The 23,227-nt window shown below is 43.5% G+C and overlaps 1 protein-coding gene across 5 annotated transcripts in view; it reads left to right on the top strand.

The window, feature by feature from the left end:
• The window catches only part of CPNE2 (copine 2), a 947,004-nt gene that overhangs the window by 533,892 nt on the left and 389,885 nt on the right, over positions 1 to 23,227 (top strand). For all 5 annotated transcript variants that reach the window (XM_069653470.1, XM_069653479.1, XM_069653462.1 and 2 more), the window contains one exon: positions 5,395 to 5,574. In XM_069653470.1, the coding sequence (XP_069509571.1) occupies positions 5,395 to 5,574 (180 nt within the window). The remainder of the gene's footprint in view (positions 1 to 5,394; positions 5,575 to 23,227) is intronic.

Below are 23,227 nucleotides of genomic sequence, written 5' to 3'. Positions count from 1 at the left end.
TGCAAAGTACTTTGAGTTATTGAATACTGAACTAAGAAAATGTATGCAAAATGTATGCAGAATACTGCACAAGTGAAAATAAAGGGATGTGTATTTATGAACACAGTGAAAAGAACATAAGCATTGATGGACAATGTGAAAGAATGAGCCAAGTGAAAGCTAGTAATGAGAGCTTGTGAAGCAAGTGAAAAAGCAAGTGATAAGCACTAATGGATAGTGTAAAAGCAAGGTGGTGACAAGGAATAAACACCTCAAAGTGAATTGTGTGAAAGTCATGTTGTGGCAGAGTCAAGAGACGGAAATATAATTGAAAGTGGACTAATGTCACAGGTTCAGATGCACAGCCTGTGTTGGCAAGGAAGTCCAAAGAAGAACAAGTGAACATAACAGAGTGCCAATAGTTATCGGTTTGTGGCCTGTAATGGGTGGACCATGTGGTCCGACAACTGCGCCTAGAGTAGTAACCTTTACTTGGGGAGAACCAAAGGAAGTCAAGGTAGTGATGCTGTTGTGCCTAACCAGCGTTAAAGTGATGAAAGAAAGGCGCAAGCTATGAGAAACGTTGGAAAGTCTGAAAGGTTACAAAAGTATATTTGGAACTGTTATTGAAAGCTAAGAAGGTTGAATTGACTGTGAATTGGAAGCTAGAAGAGCTAGCTTCTTGGGAAATTTTATTTTATTTTATTTTTTACATTTATATAGCGAGCGCACAGACAGCCCATGGGAATTGTGGCGCTGTTAGTTGCAGTAGACTTGGTTACAATAAGCATACGTTAGTGCATTGGAGAGCTGAGATGTAATACATGTTATGCATTAAAACGTACACAGTTCATAGTATCCCGGGTAGGGGATGGACGTCGTGTCAGGGGGTAAGGTGATCAGGTGAATAGGGTGCTTTTCATGGTCTTACGGAAGGCAGTGAGTGTTGGTTCAGCTCGCAGGGCAGTGAGGAGGGCATTCCGGTGCAGGGCGGCTAAGTAGGGGAAGCTGGCGCCACCTGCTCTAGCTCTTTTTACCATGGGTCGGCAAGCAGGTTAGCATAGGGGGTCCTTGTTGGTCTTGAGGAAGAGGCAGGGTGGATTCTTTGCGATAGGTATGCTGGTGCGGCGAGGTGAATGCATTTGTGGGTTAGGGTCAGGGCTTTGAAGATGATCCTCTCCTTTATGGGCAGCCAGTGGGAGGCTCTTCTGGCAGCAGAGATGTGCTCTCTTTTGGAAATGCCCTGTGCTGCATGTAAGTCGTTGTTTTGAATTACTTGTAGTTTCTCAAGGTTTTTTGTGGAGGTCCCTGAGAAGAGAATTTTACAGTAGTCCAACCGAGATCCAATGATGGCCCTCTCTATGTTTGTGCAGTGTCATTGGAGAGGTAGGGACTGACTGCATTGAGGAGTTTAGCATGGTAGGCAGCCGAGGAGGCAATGGCATTTACTTATCTGGTCATGGGAAGGGAACCCCAAGACTTTGTGTACTGTGCTGAACTTGGGGAAGGGAATCCTGAGGCCTTTTTTGAACTGTGTTGAACTTGGGCAAGGTGAAACTGAAACGCAAGCCAGGAGCTGGAAGAAGCTCAGAACTTGATTTTGAACACTGTTTTTTTGGTTGCTGACATCTCTAACATTGTATATCTTTAGTTGGGAGGGCAAGTATAGGTTTTGGACACAGATGGATTGTTTAATTGAACCTTAGGACACAGACTATCCTTAGTTTATTTAGGTAGGGAAATCCCACCTTAGCATAGGGCAAGAAAGGCCTTACTCCATCCTGACATTTGAGAAATAAACCATTTTATTTTAGAAAAGTGAATCTGTTGTCTGTGTCTTACTTCATGGTGCCTTCTCAGCACATATGGTGGGCATATGTCCTATACAATGTGATTAGCTGAGAATAGGTTCTGAAAGGGCGTAATAAGGTTGAATAGATGTTTTAAGTATTGTAGCTGGATTTAGGGTTAGCAAGATGGTTTAGCATTAGCAAGGAGATGAAGCGAATTTATGAGAAAAGGAACTGTAGGGTATGACACTTGATATCACACAGTTAGGGCAATGTTACTGACATGCATGGGGTATTTCATGTGTATTTCTTCTTTAATGTTGTGCCTAAAAAAGTTGCTAATCTCTTCATATAACTGTGTAGGGGGTTTAACATCAGTCTCTAAAAATGTGGAAGATTTTAATTCCGCCATAATTTTAAACATGTCCCATGTGATAGTTTCAGCATTAAAGATCTGGTTGGCAAAGCGGAATTTATTAACTATAAGTACATTTCTCTTACAGATGAGTGATAGGTAGGTAGCTTCAACTTGTCCTGAAGACCGCTGGTGTTCCGGATATGATTATTTTTCAATTTATTTAAAGATATTACTTTCCTAGGCGTTTGCTTTTCAAAGTGAAGAGTAGATTTGAGTTACCTTTTATCTAGAACTAGCTGGGGTACCTGGCGTTGCCTGTGTCCTGATCGAGTGGGGTCTCATGTGCCCTGTAGGATGTTGCTCTTGTCCTCTTGTTGGCAAGTCTTGCTTCAGTCTGGCATCTCATCTGACCTGGAAAAAGTTGCTCTTATCCTCTGGTCGGCAATTTTTGCTGCTGTTTGTTGTTGTGTTTCGGAAGCTCTTGATATTGATTTTCACTTTGCATCAGATGGAGCTTTTCCAACTGATGTTCATTTTTTGTACAGCATATTTCAGTCACTTAATGGCTTCAGCACATTTGTGAAAATGTCCAAGAAAGACTGATTTATTGTTCTCTCTTCTCGTGAAGGAACTTAAGTAAATTCTAACCTTGCCTTGTCCCATATTTGGAGTGGCGTGATAACACATTTTAAATTCTTTTTCTTTAAATTCCTTTTAAAAATCCTTTAATAAACACTTTTGGACTGTATAAAGTAGTAATACATTTTAAAGGAATAATCAACATATTGAATATTTTGCTTCAGACACTTTTCCAAATTGTTCCTCCTTCTAGTGCCTACTGTAGTGAATCGGGTTGAGCATCAGTAAATGAGGTTGTGTATGGAGTACATATTTTGCATCCAAACATACAGACACACATACACATTTTTTTTGTTGCACATAAGATTTTTGCTTCCAAACATAGACTACAATCTTGCCCCAGACAAAGGAGAATCCAATCAAAATTTGGTAGATGTGGGTTCATCTGTGTGGATTTGTATAGCCAGACAAACATACACACACACACACATACATACATACATTCAGCTTTACCTATAAAGATTAATGAGGAGTCCACATTGTTTGCCTATTCTCTATTTACAGCTTTCTAGATTGCATGAAAAAACAACCAAGAAGCATTGACAAGGCCAATAGGTTGTGGCTGTTCGGATTCACAGGTCATGGCACTGGAGATGTAAGAGCAAGGGCCAGTGCCATTAGCAGTGATAACAACCGACAAATGTGTCGCATAAACAAAACCAGGCATGACCCCTTCCAGTATTGCAGTGCAGGTTTTGACTGTTTCATGGGATTTATGCTGTATGAACCCTTATCCTGAGATATGCATGACGAGTCAGCCTTGGATAGTCTTTTACTACCAAATCCAATTGATTCTGGCTTCTTCCTGGATCCTTAGAATGTCAGTAAGCAGGGCATCTCTATAGAGGCTCCATTCCGACATTAGTTTTCCAGATCTGCTGATGAATTTTTGCTGTTGATTGGCTGAGATGTTGAAGCCACAATTTACAGGCACAGACCCCCTCTTTAAGTTAGTGAGTGATTGCAAGATCATGAACGTCTCCTTTCAGATACAAGCAGCCAAATCGAAGGACCTTCTCCCTGATGTGCAAAACATCTGACTTCCATCTGACCTCCAATCTGCTGTGCTTGATGTGTAAACTGAACACGCTGCTCTTCTAGATCGAGACCTGTAGCCTCCTTAGCCTCATCACTCTGCTAACCAGTGGGTTGTTAGCACTATGTAACATGTATGATATAAGAATGAAATGTAATGCCCTTTTGTGCTGAAGGATTTCGCCACAGCAAGGCTGGTGAGCCGCTTCAATCTTTGATTGTTGGAGATCATTTTCAAATCTATTATTCCTTTTGGTATGAAATCCTGAGGTGATGGCAGTGCTGGGTGAACATCTCAGGCAATAGGTAGCATGCACTTGCTAATTTTCTCCAGGAAAGGTTGATGAAATAATCCATGGCTGAAGCCAGTTGCTATAGGAACTGGGGATATTGCAACACTTTGGGAAGTTACCGCTGGTATCATCTCAGGTCTTTCAGTTCATCAATTCTGGATACGAGGATGTCTAATGCGTCCTATGCAGGAGGAAGAATATGGCACATGCAGTCAATGCTAGACTTTTTTTAAAAGAAGAGCAGTCCTTTTGTGTGGCTCCAATCCGCAGGCTTTCATGATTGTTTTTGTGGTGCAAGCCATGCTCCAAAATGAAGTCCCTTCAATCAGAGCTTCCTATATAGTGCAAGAAATGCTAGAGCACCTGTTGGCTGAGGTCATGATCACACCGTCTGACAGCACAGATCTTCTGTGGTAATTGTTGAAAGACATCATGAGCTAGGAGATGTTCTTCTGGTTGGAATGGCACCATATATTTCTGGTGATAGATGGATCCATTATTAGGAAGCCCTTGCATTGGGCTTGGTAATGAGTGGTGTCTAGTCCAATGAAGAGAAGTAACACATCAATCTCCAATAACGTAATGCCATTCACCTGGCCCTGGTGGTTTCCTTCTGTCCTCAAAGAACTCAATGTTTCAGATGCTGCCAGATAACATGGCCACCATGTATTGTGCCAGAGGCACTAAAGCTATGTCGCATGCCCCTCACACCTTGCCACAACACACTATGTCCCATAGAAACAGGAAAACAATTGTTTCAAAGTAATGAAGGCATCCCCATACAGATAACGGGGGGCCAAGTCCCAGGGATGAGAAGACTGCTGCTTGCCTTATCAATTGAGTTTCCCATGCTAATAAGTAGAGGTGCAAGGTGGCCACCAGAAGATCAATCAATGTCAGCCGGGATCACTATTTTTAGTACTCTAGACAACTCTGCGGACAGTCAAAATGGCCAAGTGGTGAGCACTACAGGCTACACGGTGAATGCACCAAAGGCCAAAGAACTGGGATGGTTGAATGTGTGCTATCCATTACTTGTGTCCCCTTCTGTGGTCAGGTGACGCAGCCTGTTGCAGCACACCATGTTGAAAGATGCATGTAGGCCAAGAGGCAAGGTCATAATCATCCTTCTCTCTAGAAGCTATGCACATGAATAGACGAAAGTCTAAAACATCATGTATAGAAATGTTGTAGTATTAATGTTTTCTTACTGTATTTTGACTTCAAATATGCAACGTCTAAATCAACAAAACCCCACAAAAAATAAGTACAATACATTACATATTTTATTCTCTTACAGATTGACAGGACAGAAACCACAGTGAATAACCTCAATCCCGTATTTGCCAAGAAATTTATCATCCATTATCACTTTGAAGAAGTACAGAAGTTAAAATTTGCTATGTTTGATCAGGACAAGTCAAGTACACAGTTGTATGAGCATGATTTCCTAGGGGAATTCTGCTGTACACTTGGATCGGTGAGTGTTCCTTTTACATTTTCAAGTGATGTGTGGTAGTGTAACGTTATTTTGCAAAAAAAACTTTGTATTACGTTTAAGATTTAAATATATAAAAGACCTTCATTGACAAAAAGAGTTTTTGGGTGTCATTTTGGATATTTGACAAACCTGAATACCTTTCTGAAATTGTATATGTTGACTATGGAAATATTGATAAACCAATGAACCATTTTCATTTCGATTAAACCTATTAAAGCTGCTGTAACCGTCCTCCTCCAAACTTTCTCAGCATTCTTCTGGCTCTTCGCTCACATTTTCAGCATCCAAGCTTAGCAATGGCTCCATCTCACCGCCACTGCACGGATACCCTGTGTTTGCTCTGCTTCCCCTAATATTTTATCATACATATGTTTTACAAATTGATATTTTTCATGTTTTCTTACTCTGAAATGCATCAACCTTCTCATTCAAGAAAGAAAGGGCAATTAGGCTACACCGATAGCTGCTGCCGTTGCAATTTTATGTTTTGTAGAATTAAAAACAGGCACAATTATTGGGGAAGTGTGTTTGAGAAGTCAGCCAACTTCAAAGTGTCTTTTCTAGGGAGCACCGTTGAACAAGTTTAGAAAGTTTGTATTAAAATCGTAAAATGTGTTTAGCACTTCTTTGCATTATCGTCTCCTTTATGTGTAAGGAATGGAGAATTTGTTCTGAAGAAGCGACGATGCGGTTCAATATGACAACATGTGCATGCATCAATCTGAAAGGGGCCAACACGTGGACAGTAATGTTGAGGAGTCAGAGAAAGATCTGGGACAGTAGCCCTTCCCTTAATATTGTGTACTGCCAAGTAGCCCAAAAGCGAACGAATGGAAAAAGATACAGATGACGACACTGGGATTTTTATGCTTGAAAGCTTCCCCCTGACAGGAGGCTGTATACCCGGTTATAAGAAGCTTAGTTCCTTGCACTGGAGCATTTATTTCAGGTCTGGAACTGAAAAACCGCTCCCCGTCAAAGAGGAGATCCACCACCCTCGACTGTCGGCTGCTGTGTATCCAGAGATGCTGAATCCTCATTATAAATACCCCTACAGCCCTAGAACTGGAGTAGAGCTGTAAGGAACCAATAGCCGTACATGATGAGTCCTGCTGCAAAGGGGGCAAAGAGCCTTCATCCTTTCCGAAGACTGCTGTTTCTGGCTAAAGGAAGTGGCTGAGGCTGACTAAACATGTCTGTTGCTATTTGATGTTCCATCAACTTTATATTCTTCCCATTTTCTGTCAGAAAAAATTACTCAAGAAAGGAAACAAACAGGGGCATCAATAAAGTTCTATATCCTCATTAAACGGTATTAGCCTATTTGACCTAAAACAATTGACCTAATGATCAATTTGGTCGAATTTTGCATGGGTAATTTGGCCTTCGGGGCAATTTGTTTGCATCTATTGCAAAATAACAACCATGGAGAACAGGGGTTGCAGGTTTGTCCCTCGCTTCCATATTTGATATTCTGCAATTTTGGAGGTGCGGGGGTGTCCTCTGCTTCCTTAAAATTGGAGGCGGGGACAAAAAACAAAACAAAAGAAAATGCATGTGCGTTTAAATTGGGACCTGTGCAAATTCATTTTCGGTTTGTTTGCCGCGATTAAAATAATTTGGTAAAACATACCCAAACCCATTAAACACATCAGCAGGTTCATTACAGAAATCAATAGGTGTATCCACCTACCTTTTCCCTTCCATTTTTCTCAGAACCTTCTGGACTTCTCTGGTTTACCACCGCTGCCTGCCTACATTTTACTTTCCCCCAGATTTAGATGTTGCCGCACACCTGCTGTTCTGGAATTGTTTTTGTCGTGAGCTTCGTGAGGATTCCCTTACAGTGTCATTATTATTGCTATGTATTGAAAGAAAATATAACCTTTTTAAAAAAAAGTAAAACATTAATTTCAAAAGCTATTTTCTACTAAGAAGGTACAGACAAGAAAAACCACAAAGTGCAACACAGTCAAAGCGGTAGGGAGGGAGGAGGTAATCGGGAGGCCGGGGGGAGAAATTCGGGACAGACAACAATAAGAACACCAGCCAGTCTGAGTGAGCACACAGATAGAGATAATGGTCTCCAAGGCACTATGCCTGAAACCTTCAATGGAATCCATCCTAGTAGGTCAGTAAATTAGCCCCAAATCACGCCATGCTCACCTAATTCTTCACTCTGTTTAACCCGCACCTTCTCCATCCTCGATTGCAGCAACAATGTCCCAATGCAAAGCTCATCTATCGGTCGAGGAATCTCAAAATTTGGCAACCATCACCGCCATTGTGAATCGTAGTCTCCATGCCTTGCCTGACCCAGAATAACTAAATTCGGACTTGTAATCTCCCGGTGGCACTGGGAACTCAGGCGCGGGTACAATTTTACGAGTCAGGTGACAACCCCCTGGTAGCACCGGCAGGGTTACCGCCAAACTTGTAGTGAGGCCCATAGATACATCTTGCATATGACACGAAGGAGTACGAACCAGTCAAGCAGCTGTAAAAATAGACACTGTTGGATTATAAACAAGATTGGAACTCTGTATGCATCCTGGAAAAGTGACCTGAATGAACTATAGTGTATGCTGCTCATGGCAGGCAGAACTCTGCAGGCATCCTGAGAAAGAGGGGCTAATAAGTTGCAGAACTTTCAAGACTCATTCCTGAAGACAAGGGCCAATCCTAGCACCCGGATAAGCGGTGCAATAAGAATCACGTTTTTAACCATTCATTTTCTCAACTATCTTCATTTCATCAGGTATATCATAGACTTGAAGTTGCTCTCCATTGTTTAGTTGCAAGATAGGGTCCAAGAAACCCTCATGATGATGTGAGGGCCGCTCATGATTACTTTCAGATGACACTTCACCAACTTTCAGCATGAAAGCTACATTGAAAAGTTTGGGCAGTAGCTGCCCTGAAGAATGAGTCACGTTTATTACAGCAAAGTGAATGGGAAATCTTCCTAATGAGTTGGCATTTGGGCTTCTGTTTACTCCCTCCAGAAGGCAGTTGCTGGTTCAACAGCTGTCCATGTAGCCTGGGTGCAAGAATGTGGTTCCTCTGATTTTTAAGTGCTCGGCCTCTCTCCCTCTCAAGTGCAGATGTGTAGAGTCTTGGAAGACGCAGTATTCCAGGTAAGATTTAAAAGGGGGAGTATTTTTCTCATTTTTTTGTATTTTGGAAATAAAAGGATTTTCTTTGGTAGTAAAAAGTTGATTTCCATTCCTCATGTGAGAACGTTGAACTAGTAAAAATAATTGTATTCTAAAAATAACCACTTTGTAGTCCATGCTTTTTTTCATCTAGTAACTCATATTCTCTCTAAGCTGCGCACATTTGTGCTTGTCCAGCTTCTCTCAGTTGCAGCTCAGAAGAATGTTAGCAGCAGACACAGAACAAGTACCAGATCCTCAACATTTACAATGCACAAACCACAGCTATTACCTGCCATGTGTTTTCTCTGTCAAGAGAGTTAACTTATAATAGGTAATCTTGATATCTTGGTCGAGCCCTGATTAAATTACTCCAACTATGCAAGGGTAATGGTACGCTCCTATTTAATTAGCCCCCTAAGGATTTTCGATGAGCAATTTACATGCTCTGATTTCCATGAAAGCAGTAAACTTTCCAAGTTTTCAAAATTCCATTGGGCTTAGACGTTAAACGAATGCAATGGTACCCCTGATCTCTGTTGTAAACAAGAATTTTACTGAGCACTTATATAACCCTATCTTTAAATAGTCCAGATGTGTATCTGCCCCTGTGTGTTTGCCTGATGCAGTTATAGCTTCGCCTGTTGTCACCACTAGAGGGAGATGTTGCCTTAGGATATATAGAGACAATGCCAATTTGCATAGCTTTGCCTGTTTTCTCCACTAGAGGGAGCTGTAGGCTTAGGATATATAGTGATCCAACTGTGTTGATGCAAATCTGCACTTTGGCCCCGGTACATGGGCCTGTACACTAGTCAACCAATATTGGGTTGAGCAGATGTTGCAAAAAAGCTTGTTTGCCTGAAGGGGCCCCTGAGGGACCCTCGGATGTGGAAACAAGGCACAATCACCACACACGAACTGATACGTCAGACACGAGGTTGTATTCCCAAAATCTAGGGTTTTATTGCAAAAAACAAATAGTCCCAGTTGGCCAAATGGTCCCACGCCCCGCGACGTGTGTCTAACAGACATCGGGGGACGCAAGGGCAGAAGATTGTACATCAGTTACATATATACAAAATGAGCATCTCACAATCAGTAATGACACATTTTACACATTCGATGCCGTCCCTAATTAATTCCCTTTGAAGTGGAGGCGATGATTGACAATGGTGACGAATATGACATTTTAGATCACCACATTTAGTAACAGTTTGCAATCTCGAATTTACAGACACTATTCTTTATTTGCGAGAACACAGTGCTTCTGTTTTCATGGACAAGCTGCATGTAGGGGGACTAGCACATTCCAGGCCTTACCATCTCCGGGTTTCGATTCACGCTCTAGAGGTCAGCTTGCTCTCCAGGGGCTCACAGCGCTCAGAAGGGGGGCTATTAAGAAGAGCATAATTCAAACCCTTTAATATTAGTTTCGTACATTGCTATTCTTTTAAGGAGACTCACTGGCATCCGTGTACTGATAAGAATGCCTTGCTCCCCGCTTCCAAGGATATGTGAAGCAGGGAAACGGGCTGTTCTGTCTGGCTTCTTGCACAATGTTTCAACATGTCTTTAATAACCTTGGACCATTGAAGCAAAATAATACCTACAGCAAAGCTCAAAACATGAGGCAAAAGTGGCAATGTTAAAGAGAAACATAGAGAAAACAAAATGGCGATTCTGATTACCTTAAAATGGCTGCACTCTAGTTAAACTAATAGCTACGTAATGAGTAATGAGCATATATTCTTTATACTTCAATGAGGCGGTTGGTCTTCGGCCAACCAATTATCCTGTATAAGCCTTCTGTTGGAGGGTTGTCTACTTTTCTAGACTGACAAACCCTCCTCTTGGCCGTATGCCAAACGCCTCATCCATACATTGCATCTTCCTCGGACTAAGTGTTTAGATCAGGCTCGGAATCTGATTCACACTATGACTCATATACACTCTCAGATTCCTCCTTTTCATCATCGATATTAATTGCCATGAATTCTTTAATTGTTTTGGATTCATTATTATTGTGGGTATTTGGTCTAGTAATGTGTTTTCGTTCTACCATTTGAACACATTCCTCACTAATTTCTGTCCATACTATGGGGAAGCAATGTATGCAACAACAACACGTTATGAATATTCCTAAAATTGCTACTAAGATTGCAAATAGCTTCCATCCCCAGGACGGTAACACTTCCCAGAACCAGGAGCTTATATTTAACTCCCAACCACTCTCAGGAGGGTGAAGGTCAGAGCTTAATACATGCAATTTTCAAATCGCTTCGAAAATCGTGAGGGAGTTGTCACTTACAAATACGCAACACGCTGATCCCACGATTTTGCAAACACCGCCGCGATCAACTAAGATTATATCAAGGGCCATTCTGTTTTGCAGTGACATCAATCTAATTCCTTTTCCCTCAAGAGTCATATTATATAATATATCGGTGGTTCCATTTATTGTTTCTTCCAATATTCTAGACAGTCGTCTTATATTATAGGAGTTTATCGCCTGGCCCCAAAATTGTATGAACGATTTTGCTATGTCCCCTACAATCAACCCGTCGTCAATTTTCCGGCGAGGTCGTGACCTGGTCAATTTGGTTATGTCTGATGTTTTTAAAAGAAACACCCCAGGAAACAGAAAGCCTAAATAACACGTGCCTCCCCAGTTCCTAGGTAACCAAGGATATGCTTTTTCTCCACATATAAAATACACTGGATCCCCCACATATATTGGTTCCACTTCTTTACCAAGGAATGCTATGTTCCTGCATCTGGTAAATGTTCCTACCTGGAAAGAACCCTTTTTCTTTAAACAGAATGAGGGTTATAATTCACTGTATATGAAGGGGGTTCCGCATCCTTATTCCCCTGTGGGTTCATGTGGAACGTGATCACAGAAGATTTATAAGGTGCAGACAATCTATCCTGTGACATTATTGCTGGCGTAATTAATCGTCTTTTATGGAATATGGAGCAACCCACCGGTTTCATAATCACTTCCTAGAATTCATTCATGTTTGTTTTGTCTAATTGACCAGTTTCACTTTTGTTCCATTTTCCATAATATAAGGCACTTAGAGAAGCATAACATGCAGATGTTAATGGCAGGGGCTGCACATACCATCCTATTCCCTGACCACCATGCTGCAGCAGGTGGGCACAGACGCAACAGTTGTTCTTTCTTAGTATTGAGTGTGTCATGTTCATTATCAATAGTAATGTGTTGTTCCCATATCCTTCCCTATGTCTCTCTTCCATTGGGGACAAGGTATAGGAAATCACATGGACTGGACTTTCCGTTGTGGAAATGTTCACAGTAGGCAACAGTACTTCAAGGGGGTGAATTTCTTCTAGGTACCATAATACTGATATGGTCAATATTAGGGCTAATATACTCATTATACACATTATTATCATTAAACCCAACATACAATTCTTTCGACCATGTCCCTTTTTCACCTTTCTATGTACTGCATTTAACTCGCTATCAGCATTGGTGCAGAAGGAGACGTTGGCTGGCTCCGGCATCTTCCTTCGTCGTTCTGCTCTCACCGTGTTCGTTATGAATATCTTCTGCCGATGCGCTTGTTGGGATGTCAGAGAGTTCGATAAATGTCTACAGTCCTTCCATGCCAGTTCTCGTTCAGCCTGGATTGCTTATCTGTTTGGTAAGATTCCCGTGCATTTGCACATTGCTCTAGAGTTTCAGAGCAGCTGCCTTTGTACCATGTGCGCCCCGCTTGTCCGCTCGGGTTCCGGACACATGGATTTAGCACAGAGGAGTTGCATTTGTTGAGTTGTCTAGCTTGCACAACTCTCACGCCACTCTCCTCTAGGCCTCCAGTTCCTACTTCATCCTAGAATAGGAAACATAGGCAATAAAATCACAAAAAGCTGAAGATGTGATCACTCCTTTTTTCTGCTCCGCAGGTTATACCGATTTGCTCCCGGTATCGTGTGGTCGACAAATAGTGCGGGTGCACTTCCGGTGTCAAGCTTGGAGTCAGCCTGGGGCCCAATGGCAGATGATGATGAGTGCCCAGGCGATGATGCAGGCTGTGGCGCAATAGAAGATGGTGGGCGCCACAGAAGTATACGCTTGATATCGGCCAACAGTGATGCAGAATCTGCTGGACAACGTTGGGGCGCCCTTTGCCCTTCCGCTCTTATGGCAATCTCATAAGGCTTTGTTTCAGGATCTGGCAGTTTCTGTGGCAAAGAACTGGCAATTGCATTTTTCATTTCTGGAGCCGCTGCTGTCTCTTTCTGGTCTTTGTCCCGATCAATCGAAGTGCCAAATGGCGGTGGGACTTTCTTGGCGTGTGTGGCGTGAATCCACACTTTCCGCCCATCCACGCGTATCGCTGTCTGCGTGGTCAAAAGGATTTGTTAGGGCCCACGCCACCTGGGTGCCAGCGATGTTTTCCGCTCTCATAATTTCTAATCAGCACCCAGGTTCCTGGATCCAATGCATGTCCTGGACCAGTGTACCTCACTGGTAATGCCTCCTGCACCTGCTGATGAATCAAAAGCAGTTTTTTTTACTAACAAATTACAATAAATGCTGAGTACAGGGTATTCTACCTCTCTCATTCTTTTCGGCTGGGGTGCACACCACACAATCGCCAGTCTACCCATTATGATTTCAAATGGGGAGAGACCAGTTCTGGCTTGCACTGATGTTCGCATACACAGTAACTCTATTGGCAATGCATCTATCCAACTTAGCTTGCTGCCTGCACAAATCTTACTTATTTTGGATTTCAGGATGCCGTAATGACGTTCAATAAGTCCGGCACTCATGGGATGCCTGGAGCAATGGAATCGCTTATCGATCTGGAGACCTGCACAAATCTGTAATATTACTGCACCTACAAAATGCGGACCATTGTCCGACCATATGACACGGGGCAGACCGAAGTGAGAGAAATACTCTTTTAGCATTACTTTCGCCGTGCTCATGGCTGTGCAGTCTTTCAACGGATACGCTTCCACCCATTTGCTGAATGCACATATGATCACCAGAACATACTTCAGGTTTTGGCATCCCTCCATTTCTATGAAGTCAAAGTGAATCACTTCAAATGGCATAGAGGGAGGTCTGAAACTTCCTGTTGGAGTCACCGTTCCCTTCCCCACATTGTGCTGTAGGCATGATATGCAGTTCTGTACTAGCCTTTCGCATTCTTTTTTATGAGAGGATTTTCCCAGACAGTGGCCAAATGTTGGACTGTTTTCTTCGCACAGATGTGGGTGGGACTGTGAGCCATTGTTACCATCGCATTTACATAAGCATTCGGCAACATCCAATTCCCGCTCTTCTTGTCCACCCAACAACCCTCCAAGTCTAGTTCTACAGAGCCCTTGGCCCATCCCTGTATTTCGTCGGCTGTAGCTTCCGCCTGCATCTCTCTAACAGTTATAATTCCATCTTCTATCGTACAGGGTACTTCCTTCGATTGTACTGTTAACATTTTTGTATTCAGATCAGTGGCCTTTTGTTTCACAATTCTGTCTGCAAATGAGTTTCCTTCTCCCACTTTGCATGTCACCTTTTTATGCGCCTCGCATTTCACTATCGCCAGGTGCTTTGGACAAGTAAGTGCAGACAGTAATCGTACAATCAAAGGGCCATGTTGAATTCTAGGCCCATGTGATGTTAGGAACCCTCTCTCGGCACACAGTTGGCCGAAGTTATGAACCACGCCAAAGGCGTACTGGCTATCAGTGTAGATATTTACGCTCAAGTTCTCAGAAATTTCACAAGCCCTTGTCAAGGCAATTATCTCTGCTGCTTGGGCAGAGTTGTATGGGATTCTTTTACTCTCCACAATGCTTTTTAACATGGTGATATCGTATGCGGCAGTTGAAGTGCCGTCAGGTAATTTAAAGCAAGAACCATCACAAAACAGTTCTCCATCTGGTTCTTTTAGTGGCGTATCGTGTAGATCAATTCTCCCTTTCGTTTCTTCCTCAGTAACCATTAAGCAATCATGGGGAGGTGATTCAGTCTCATCAATGTTTTCTCCGGCATTGGCATTAATTCTGCTGGATTCAAAGCGCTACATCTCATGATTTGGATGTGGGGGGCAAACAGTACAATTTCATATCTAGTCAATCTAGCAGAGGTGAGGTGCTGCGTCTGTGTTCTATTAAGTAGAACATCTACGGCATGTGACACCATTAGAATTAAAGTGTGCCCCAATACCATCCCTTCTGTTTGTTTCACTGACGCAGCAGCCGCTGCAACAGCTCGCAAACATCGTGGTAGCGCGCATGCTACAGGGTCCAGTGCGGAAGAAAAATAACTGCACAGCCTATTTCTTCCACCTGGTTCGTGTGTTAGGACAGACAACGCACATCCTTCGCTCTCATGCACAAACAGCCTAAAAACCTTTTCATAATTTGGTGTGCCCAAAACTGGAGCAGAACTCAAAATGGTTTTTAGTGAGTCAAATGCTTTCTGACATTCTTCACTCCACTCCAATGGCATCACAGCATCCTTTTTTGTCAATTCCACCATTGGTTTTACAATTAAGGCGAAGTTCACAATCCACTGACGGCAATATGAAGCTATGCCAATTATAGCACTTACTTCCTTCTGCGTCTTTGGAATAGGCATACCAGAAATGCTCTCCATCCTTTCTGGCGTTAATCTTCTCCCTTCCTTTGAAAGTAAGTAACCTAAATAAGCCACTTCTTTCTGACAGTACTGGAATTTCTTTAAGCTCACTTTATGGCCATGCATAGCTAGATGCGTCAATAATAAGACAGTACCTTTTTTACAAATTCCTTCTCTGTCAGCAGCGATTAACAAATCGTCAATGTATTGCAACAACACACAGTCTGCCGGTAATTCTAACATGTCTAGCTGTTCTTTCAATGCTCTACTGTATATGCTCGGACGTTCAGTATAGCCTTGTGGAATGCGTGTGAATGTGAATGATCGTCCTCCTAAAGTGAAAGCAAATAAATACCTGCTTTCTCTGTGTACTGGAATGCTAAAGAAAGCGTTCTTCAAATCGATAACACTACAATATTCTGCCAATGCAGGGATCATTGTCAATATCGTAGTGACATCTGGCACTAACGGAAATTGGGGATCTACTACTTTGTTTAGTGCACGGAGATCAATTATGAAACGGTACCTCATTACCCCCTTTCTTATACACTGGAAGAATGGGGCTGTTCCATACACTGCCTGTAATTTCTTCAATCACTCCCAATTTCACCAAATCAGAAACAATACTTTTCAATCCTTTCTCCCCTTCTGCTGAAATGTTATACTGTGGAATACGTGGTAACGTTACTCCTTCTTTCAAAACAATTTTCACTGGCGCTATTTTCAAGCATCCCACATCATTGTCATTTACGGCCCAAATACAAGTTGGCACCTCACTCAATTCCCCTGTTAAAGATTTCGTCACACATTCAGTAGTCGGCCCACTCTGAGGAGAAATAGTCAAAAATACCCCATCTGGTGTGCAGTGGACAACCGCGCTTAACTTTTTCAATTCTAGGAGGTTTTCCCCACAATTCTCTGTCAAAGAAATGGACAATGTTCAGTAAAAGGCCCTATTGTCACTTCTACTGGTTTGGACTCAGGATTCATTACTGGGGTGCCTGCGAACCCTAATGATATATTTTGTCGCCCTGACAGAGGTATATCTGGAACCAGGTGATGATCTATGGAGCACCTCTGTGCCCCCGTGTCTACGAGGAATCTATGCTCTTCATTCCCAACTTTCATTTCTATGTAGGGTCCTTTCTGATTCACAGGAATGGATACTGGTTCGGACCCCTGTCCTGGGCTGTCCTATTGGGGTAACAACACATCATCTGAGGTGTAATCACTGCTATTACTATAGTATGCACCTGTCGGAGTATCAAAAATATTTCCGCCTCTTCCTCTGTTTCCACTTTGATTGGCCTGATGATTTTGACTCTGAGTAAAAGCATTTTGATTCGGCACCTGGCCCTGATTTTGTGCACCATTCCCTTGACTATTCTGGTGCTGCTGCATATGGTTTCTATTATGGCCATTTGTTCCTGGATGCCCTCTGTGCTGTTTCCTCTGACCATATCCGCCTCTATTTTGCAAGTGTGGGCATTGTGCCCGCCAGTGTCCTTCCTCTCTACAATATGCACATTGGTTTAACCCCAGAGGCCTTCCATGCATATTTAAATTGCCCCTGCTCTGCACATTTCCCCTTCCCCTGTTATGTCCTGCTACCTGCTGAAGTAACACTCCCACTATTGTTCGCAGGGCTTCTATTCTTATTTGTAAAGGGTACTCATTACATATCTCATTTATTTCACCCACAGAAATCCTCGGGCTTGACATCCATCTCATTGTTTCCCGCATACACACTCGCAATCTTTGCCTATCACCTATCTGTCCCGGTGTTGGCAGGGATTTCTGCATATAAAACCCTGTCGCTTTCTTCCTACTTCTCTCAATATCTTTTCTCCTGTACCCCGGTGTGGCAAGTATTTCAGAATATTCTTCATCAAGTCCATTCTTTAATTCAAACAGTCGCTTCACATGCTCTTCTATTTCCTCATCTCTCCCTCTACAACGGGCCAATGCATTCAAATCCAACAATTGCTAAGGTGGTAACTTCCCAACTAACTTTTTCCATTGCACCGACAAATATTCCCCCATGCAATCCAACAATACCTGTTTTTCGTTGCTCTTCCTGAAGTCATGTATTGACGCTAACGTGGCCGTCCCATCGTTCTTGTCTATAACCATTTCCACCTGTTCTTGCAGCTCACGCTTTCTCTCCTTGCTAATCGCGCTGCGGGTCACTCTCATACACTCGTTTTGTTCTAATTCGCTTATGGGGGGGTCCGTCAGAACAGAAATACCCCCTTGAGTGGAAGGTGTGGAAGGGGCAGTGGGCACAGGAGAAATCTGTTGGGGCTGTGATGGTTGTGAAACACTCGGGGCTGGCTGACTAGAGGGCGGTACCTTTACTAATGCTGCCTGTGTCTGTATTGTAGTTGGGACAGGTTGAGCAATAGGAGGGGGTTGGATGACGGCTACTGACGCAATCTTCTTAGTTTCACTTCTCGGGCCTTGTTTTGTCTCGGTTAGTATTTTGTTTATTAATTCGTCTGATGCATGTAACTCTCTCTGTGGATATATTTTTTCAATATTCAACTGGTTGCGTCTATTTGCCTTTCTCAAACTATTGCTCCACTCCTCCTCTTTTTCCTCTGCTCTCTCTGCTTTTGGCTTATGCCTACACACATGTTTCTCTCTACTTCTAAATCAGAGCATTGCTTCCCTCCTCCAATCCCTAAAGGATATCAAGTGCTGCAGGACGCGCTTTCTTACTTATCAAAACCTTTTCCAGGTTATCTATCCGATCCATCTCAAAACTACCATTCCTCGGCCATTGAAGGTCTTCCTGCTTTCTGGTTTGCTTATGCCAAATTTCACAAAACATTATCGCTCCCACACCATACTTCACATACATATCATAAGCCGGCGTTCTCCCCGGAGGCGCAACCTGGCCAGTTTCCAAAGATTGTTCACCGCAGCAGAAAAAACCTGCTAAGGTGGACAATATCCCAGGCATGTTTTAACCTTACCCTTGGCTAATCAAACTTACTCTGGGCGTTTGATTTTGCAAAATCAACTCTCAACCAATATCAGGATCACTTACGAATTGGGGCACGACTCACCTGATTAGTCAATTTGTCTTTTCAAGACACAATTCGTCCGTATACTGACGCAACCAATGACGTAGTGTCTGCGTATCTCGGTACTGCCTCATTTCGGGACCCTCGCCTCCTTGTTCGCTGGCCAGGCACGTCGATCAGGGATCAGCTGTGTGCAGATCTGCAAAGGAGTCATCACTTTTGCAGGGCGCCCCGGACACCTCTTGATCCTGGCTCAATCGCTCCCATCCTCTCCATTCTTGTCGCCTTCATAAGTTTGCAACGTACACGATGGAACAAGTGGGGGAGGGTCCCTATTTGGGTGCCATCTTGAAGGGGCCCCTGAGGGACCCTTGGATGTGGAAACAAGGCACAATCACCACACATGAACTGATATGTCAGACACGAGGTTGTATTCCCAAAATCTAGGGTTTTATTGCAAAAAACAAATAGTCCCAGTTGGCCAAATGGTCCCACGCCCCAGCGATATGTGTCTAACAGACCTCGGGGGACGCAAGGGCAGAAAATTGTACATCAGTTACATATATACAAAATGAGCATCTCACAATCAGTAATGATACATTTTACACATTCGATGCCGCCCCTAATTCATTCCCTTTGAAGTGGAGGCGATGATTGACAATGGTGACTAAATGACATTTTAGATCATCATATTTAGTAACAGTTTGCAATCTCGAATTTACAGACACTATTCTTTATTTGCGAGAACACATCGCTTCTGTTTTCATGGACAAGCTGCGCGTAGGGGGACTGGCACATTCCAGGCCTTACTATCTCCTGGTTTCGATTCACACTCTAGAGGTCAGCTTGCTCTCCGGGGGCTCACAGCGCTCAGAAGGGGGGCCGTTAAGAAGAGCATAATTTAAACCCTTTAATATTAATTTCGTACATTGCTATTCTTTTAAGGAGACTCACTGGCATCCGTGTACTGATAGGAATGCCTTTCTCCCCGCTTCCAAGGATATATGAAGGAGGGAAACAGGCTTTTCTGTCTGGCTCCTCGCGCAATGTTTCAACATGTCTTTAATAACCTTGGACCATTGAAGCAAAATAATATCTACAGCAAAGCAGTTTTACATGAGGCAAAAGTGGCGATGTTAAAGAGAAACATAGAGAAAACAAAATGGCGATTCTGGTTACCTTAAAATGGCTGCACTCTAGTTAAACTAATAGCTATGTAATGAGTAATGAGCATATATTCTTTATACTTCAAATGAGGCGGTTGGTCTTCGGCCAACCAATTATCCTGCATAAGCCTTCTGTTGGAGGGTTGTCTACTTTTCTAGACTGACATGCCCTGCAAACTAATTGTCTGCTGATGAATGGTATTTTCTGTCTATTAATAAATTGTCCCATAATATCATGTGAAGGTTTAACTGTTTGTATTGTGACGATTCACTACAAGTCGACACTTCTCCCCAAGGGGGAGCCCTTTTCAAGGAGACCGTGGAGGTGAAGCCGCTACCCGATAATCCCCCTGGGGGTGGTATGATATGGGAGGATCACAATGGGAGGGCCTTGCCCCACCCCACCAGGGAGATGGATGACCACCTAAGGTATAGCCCTTTTGAGAACAACAGACCCTCACACTCTCTAGCCTCACTTTCTTCTTATAACCTCTTTGTAAATAGTAGACCAGTGTACTGTTGTAAATTAAACTATCTCAAGGGTTTGGAAAGTACTGAGACGAAGAATTACACCGGGAACATAGGTAATCAAAGTATTGGGATGAGGTGGGACACAGGAACAAACAGAACTCTTCCTTCTCAAAGGAATTCTCCTTTTTCTCACTTTCCCCCAGAAGCTCAATGTTACCCAAGCCCTGGTTCTCTCTAGGCTTGACAACTAAAATAGCCTTCTCCTGAATCTACCTTCTTCCACTTTATGACCCCTCCAGCTAATCCAGAATAGAGCAGCAAGACTTATCCTTGGCCTTAAACTCAAGGACCGCCTCTCTCATGCCCTAAAAACTCGTCACTGGCTGTCGGTTGCGGCACAGAATAAATTCAAATCCCTCTGCATAATCCCAGCCTCTTACTACGCAAAGTGGCCCAGGTTGCGTAGCACTTACATTACTATACACTTCATCTGCGCTCACCCATGAGCACGGACATTCCAGCACTTACCCTTCCTCCACTTACCCTCTTCTCACTACACATGCACGTTCTGAATGCTCACAACGCATAGGTCTGTCTTTACCTTCTACTGTATTGATTGTTTTTCAATCCCATGTTCCCTCCCTATTGCACTGTGGAATACTTACTGTATAAGCTCCTAACAAATGCACAATAAACCAATAAACCAACAGCAGTACCAAGAAGGAACTGCATCGGTTATATGTTCTGTGGAGGCGTGGTTCCTCCTACCCCAAAAAACTTTAAGAAGGATTGCCTATCAAGGAGACAAAGCCAACCAGGGTGCAATACCGTGAACCCCGGGAAGCATGAAGGAAATACAGAGAAGGCCAAGATGGAGCCAAGAGCAGTCTGCTCCTGGATTCGAGAGGACAACAGGACTCCTTTGCCCAATGGCGTCCTGGCAGTAACGAGAGGCTGGCTGACAATGACGCAAACGCAAGAGACTGCGTCCATACTGCTGGTCCAAGCACTGGGCAAGAGAACACGAGGTGAAGGCACTGAGACACAAAGATGCCTGTGCAGCACAGTAGAGTAGAGACCCCAGGAAGAACTGGCTGTGCATCCCGGGAACACGAACGGGAAAGGTGCTGGGATCGTTAGGGGCCGGAAAGTATAGGACGAAAAAACCCTGTATGGACATAACAAGCAGGATTATATCCCCTTTGTGTCAGTACTTGGCAAGCGAGGCAGCCAAGAAGACATAAAAAGAAGGGGAGAGAAACAAGGGTCGGGACCCGAACCAAGAGAATGGTACAAGTCATATTACACCTGGCAGTTCTTGGTAGGGAAGTGAGCCAAGTTGACCAAACCAAAGAAGAAGAGAAACGGGGGTCGGGTACCCAAACCAAGAGAGTGATTCAAGTCATCTTCCTTGAGGCAGTACTTGGCAGGGAAGTGGACTAAGTGGGCCAAACCAAAGAAGAAGAGAGAAGTCAGGGTCATGGACCCTCATAATGCTCAGAGTTGGGTGTTGTAAGTGTGAAACCTAATGAGGAGGACACCAGGGGAGGGAGTCATTCCCCCTGGTTCTAATAGATTGTTTTATGATTACCAGGAGAAGGGAGTCATTCTCCTGGTAACTCGGAGCAGGAGGAAGGTCCAACAGGCCTGGTGAAGGGAATCATTCCTCCGGGTTAATTTGAGAGTTGGACCGAACGCCAGGAGAAGGGGGGCATTCTCCTGATCTTCAGAGTAACTATTGTGTTAAACTTTGTGACCTGGGGAAGGGAGTAATTCCCCCAGGCTATCTGAGACTGAACACAGGAGAAAGGAGGCATTGTCCTTGCCCACCAAGCAAATATTGTGTGGACCTTTGACCATAACCCAGGAGAAGCATGGCATTCTCCTAGGACCAGAACAATTCTGCTTTATTCTGTAGTATATAGTGTAAAACAGAAGTAATGTTTTTTTGACACAGGAAGGTGGGTGCTTTTACTTTAACAGACATCCCAACAGTCACCTTAGATCTTCAGCTGATGCACAGAAACCCCTTTTAGAAATAGGGAAAAATAGGTTTTCTGTAGCTTTATTATCTAATGCAAGTCTTTAGCCCCAAACATGTCATCTTTGTGTCAGAGTCCTTCTTCTGCACCCTTACAGTATGTAAGGCACTGTATTAGCACACGGGACTGGGGAGCAGCCAATCATGTTCCACAGAACGCGGGCTGAAATTTCTGATCAGCCCGCGTTCCACAGAACCGCAGGCTGCTTCCCCCGCTGCAGGCTGTCATCTTCTTCCCCGCCATCCTGTGACTTTTTTTTTAAATTCCATTTCCTCTCCTACTTACCTGATTATTGTGGCGGCACTGCCAGCCACCACTAACACTTCCCATTTCCATCTGGCATGGTCATGGAAGAGGGGCTCCATACAGAGCCCCGCTGTCTATAATAGTGGCAGCCATCTTGGTAAAGTATTTTCCTTCATTCAACGGGACGCACGCGGGGTCCCATTGAATGAAGAAAAATACTTTTTTTTTAGCACCCTGTATGACCACTTTGGTAACCCGGTGTGCTAATTGCGTTAAGCCCCCGTTCCAAGGGATGGAACGTGGTAATGGCGCGGTGTCCTCGTTATTGGTCCTCACTTTGCTCGGACCAATAACTTGAGCTGCCGGGCCATGGATTAACACCATAATCATGTAAATATCACAGTGAGTGTTTTACTGTTACAGTACCCAAAGGAGCCTTCCTAACATTTTATTCAGGCCTGTCTACTAGTATTGGATGTCAGCACAGAAGTGGGTGCAAGGCATAGGGTGGAAGGCAGAGGGGTAATGAGGACACAGGATCACATTCCTGTAGGTGGTCAAGGAAAAATGAGTCACTTTCAAAATCCAATTCAGATGTTTCAACAGAACAGTGAAGGAAACATGCTGGGTTGTTTTTGCGTCGAAGGATTGCAACCTCTAGTAACAGTTTCTACGGTACAGCTTTGCAAAATAACCATGCCTTCTGTATCTACAGCCTCTAGCATCCATCCATCTTGTTTAACTGTTAACAGTAATTTACAAAAGAGGTATCCCCAGTTACAGGAGGAGCCACTGCATCTGATATATCTGTGAGCAGAGCTGCTGTTAATTTGGAAGGCAATCCTGTGTTTTTTAAGGGGTACTTTGTCAAGCCCCTGTGAGGACTGTGTTTAGG

The sequence above is a fragment of the Ambystoma mexicanum genome, chromosome 1p, assembly GCF_040938575.1.
Source record: "Ambystoma mexicanum isolate Mex_15411 chromosome 1p, UKY_AmexF1_1, whole genome shotgun sequence".
In the NCBI taxonomy this organism is placed as follows: domain Eukaryota; kingdom Metazoa; phylum Chordata; class Amphibia; order Caudata; family Ambystomatidae; genus Ambystoma; species Ambystoma mexicanum.
Note: the sequence above shows the minus strand (reverse complement) of the source record. Positions and strands in the feature narration are given on the sequence as shown.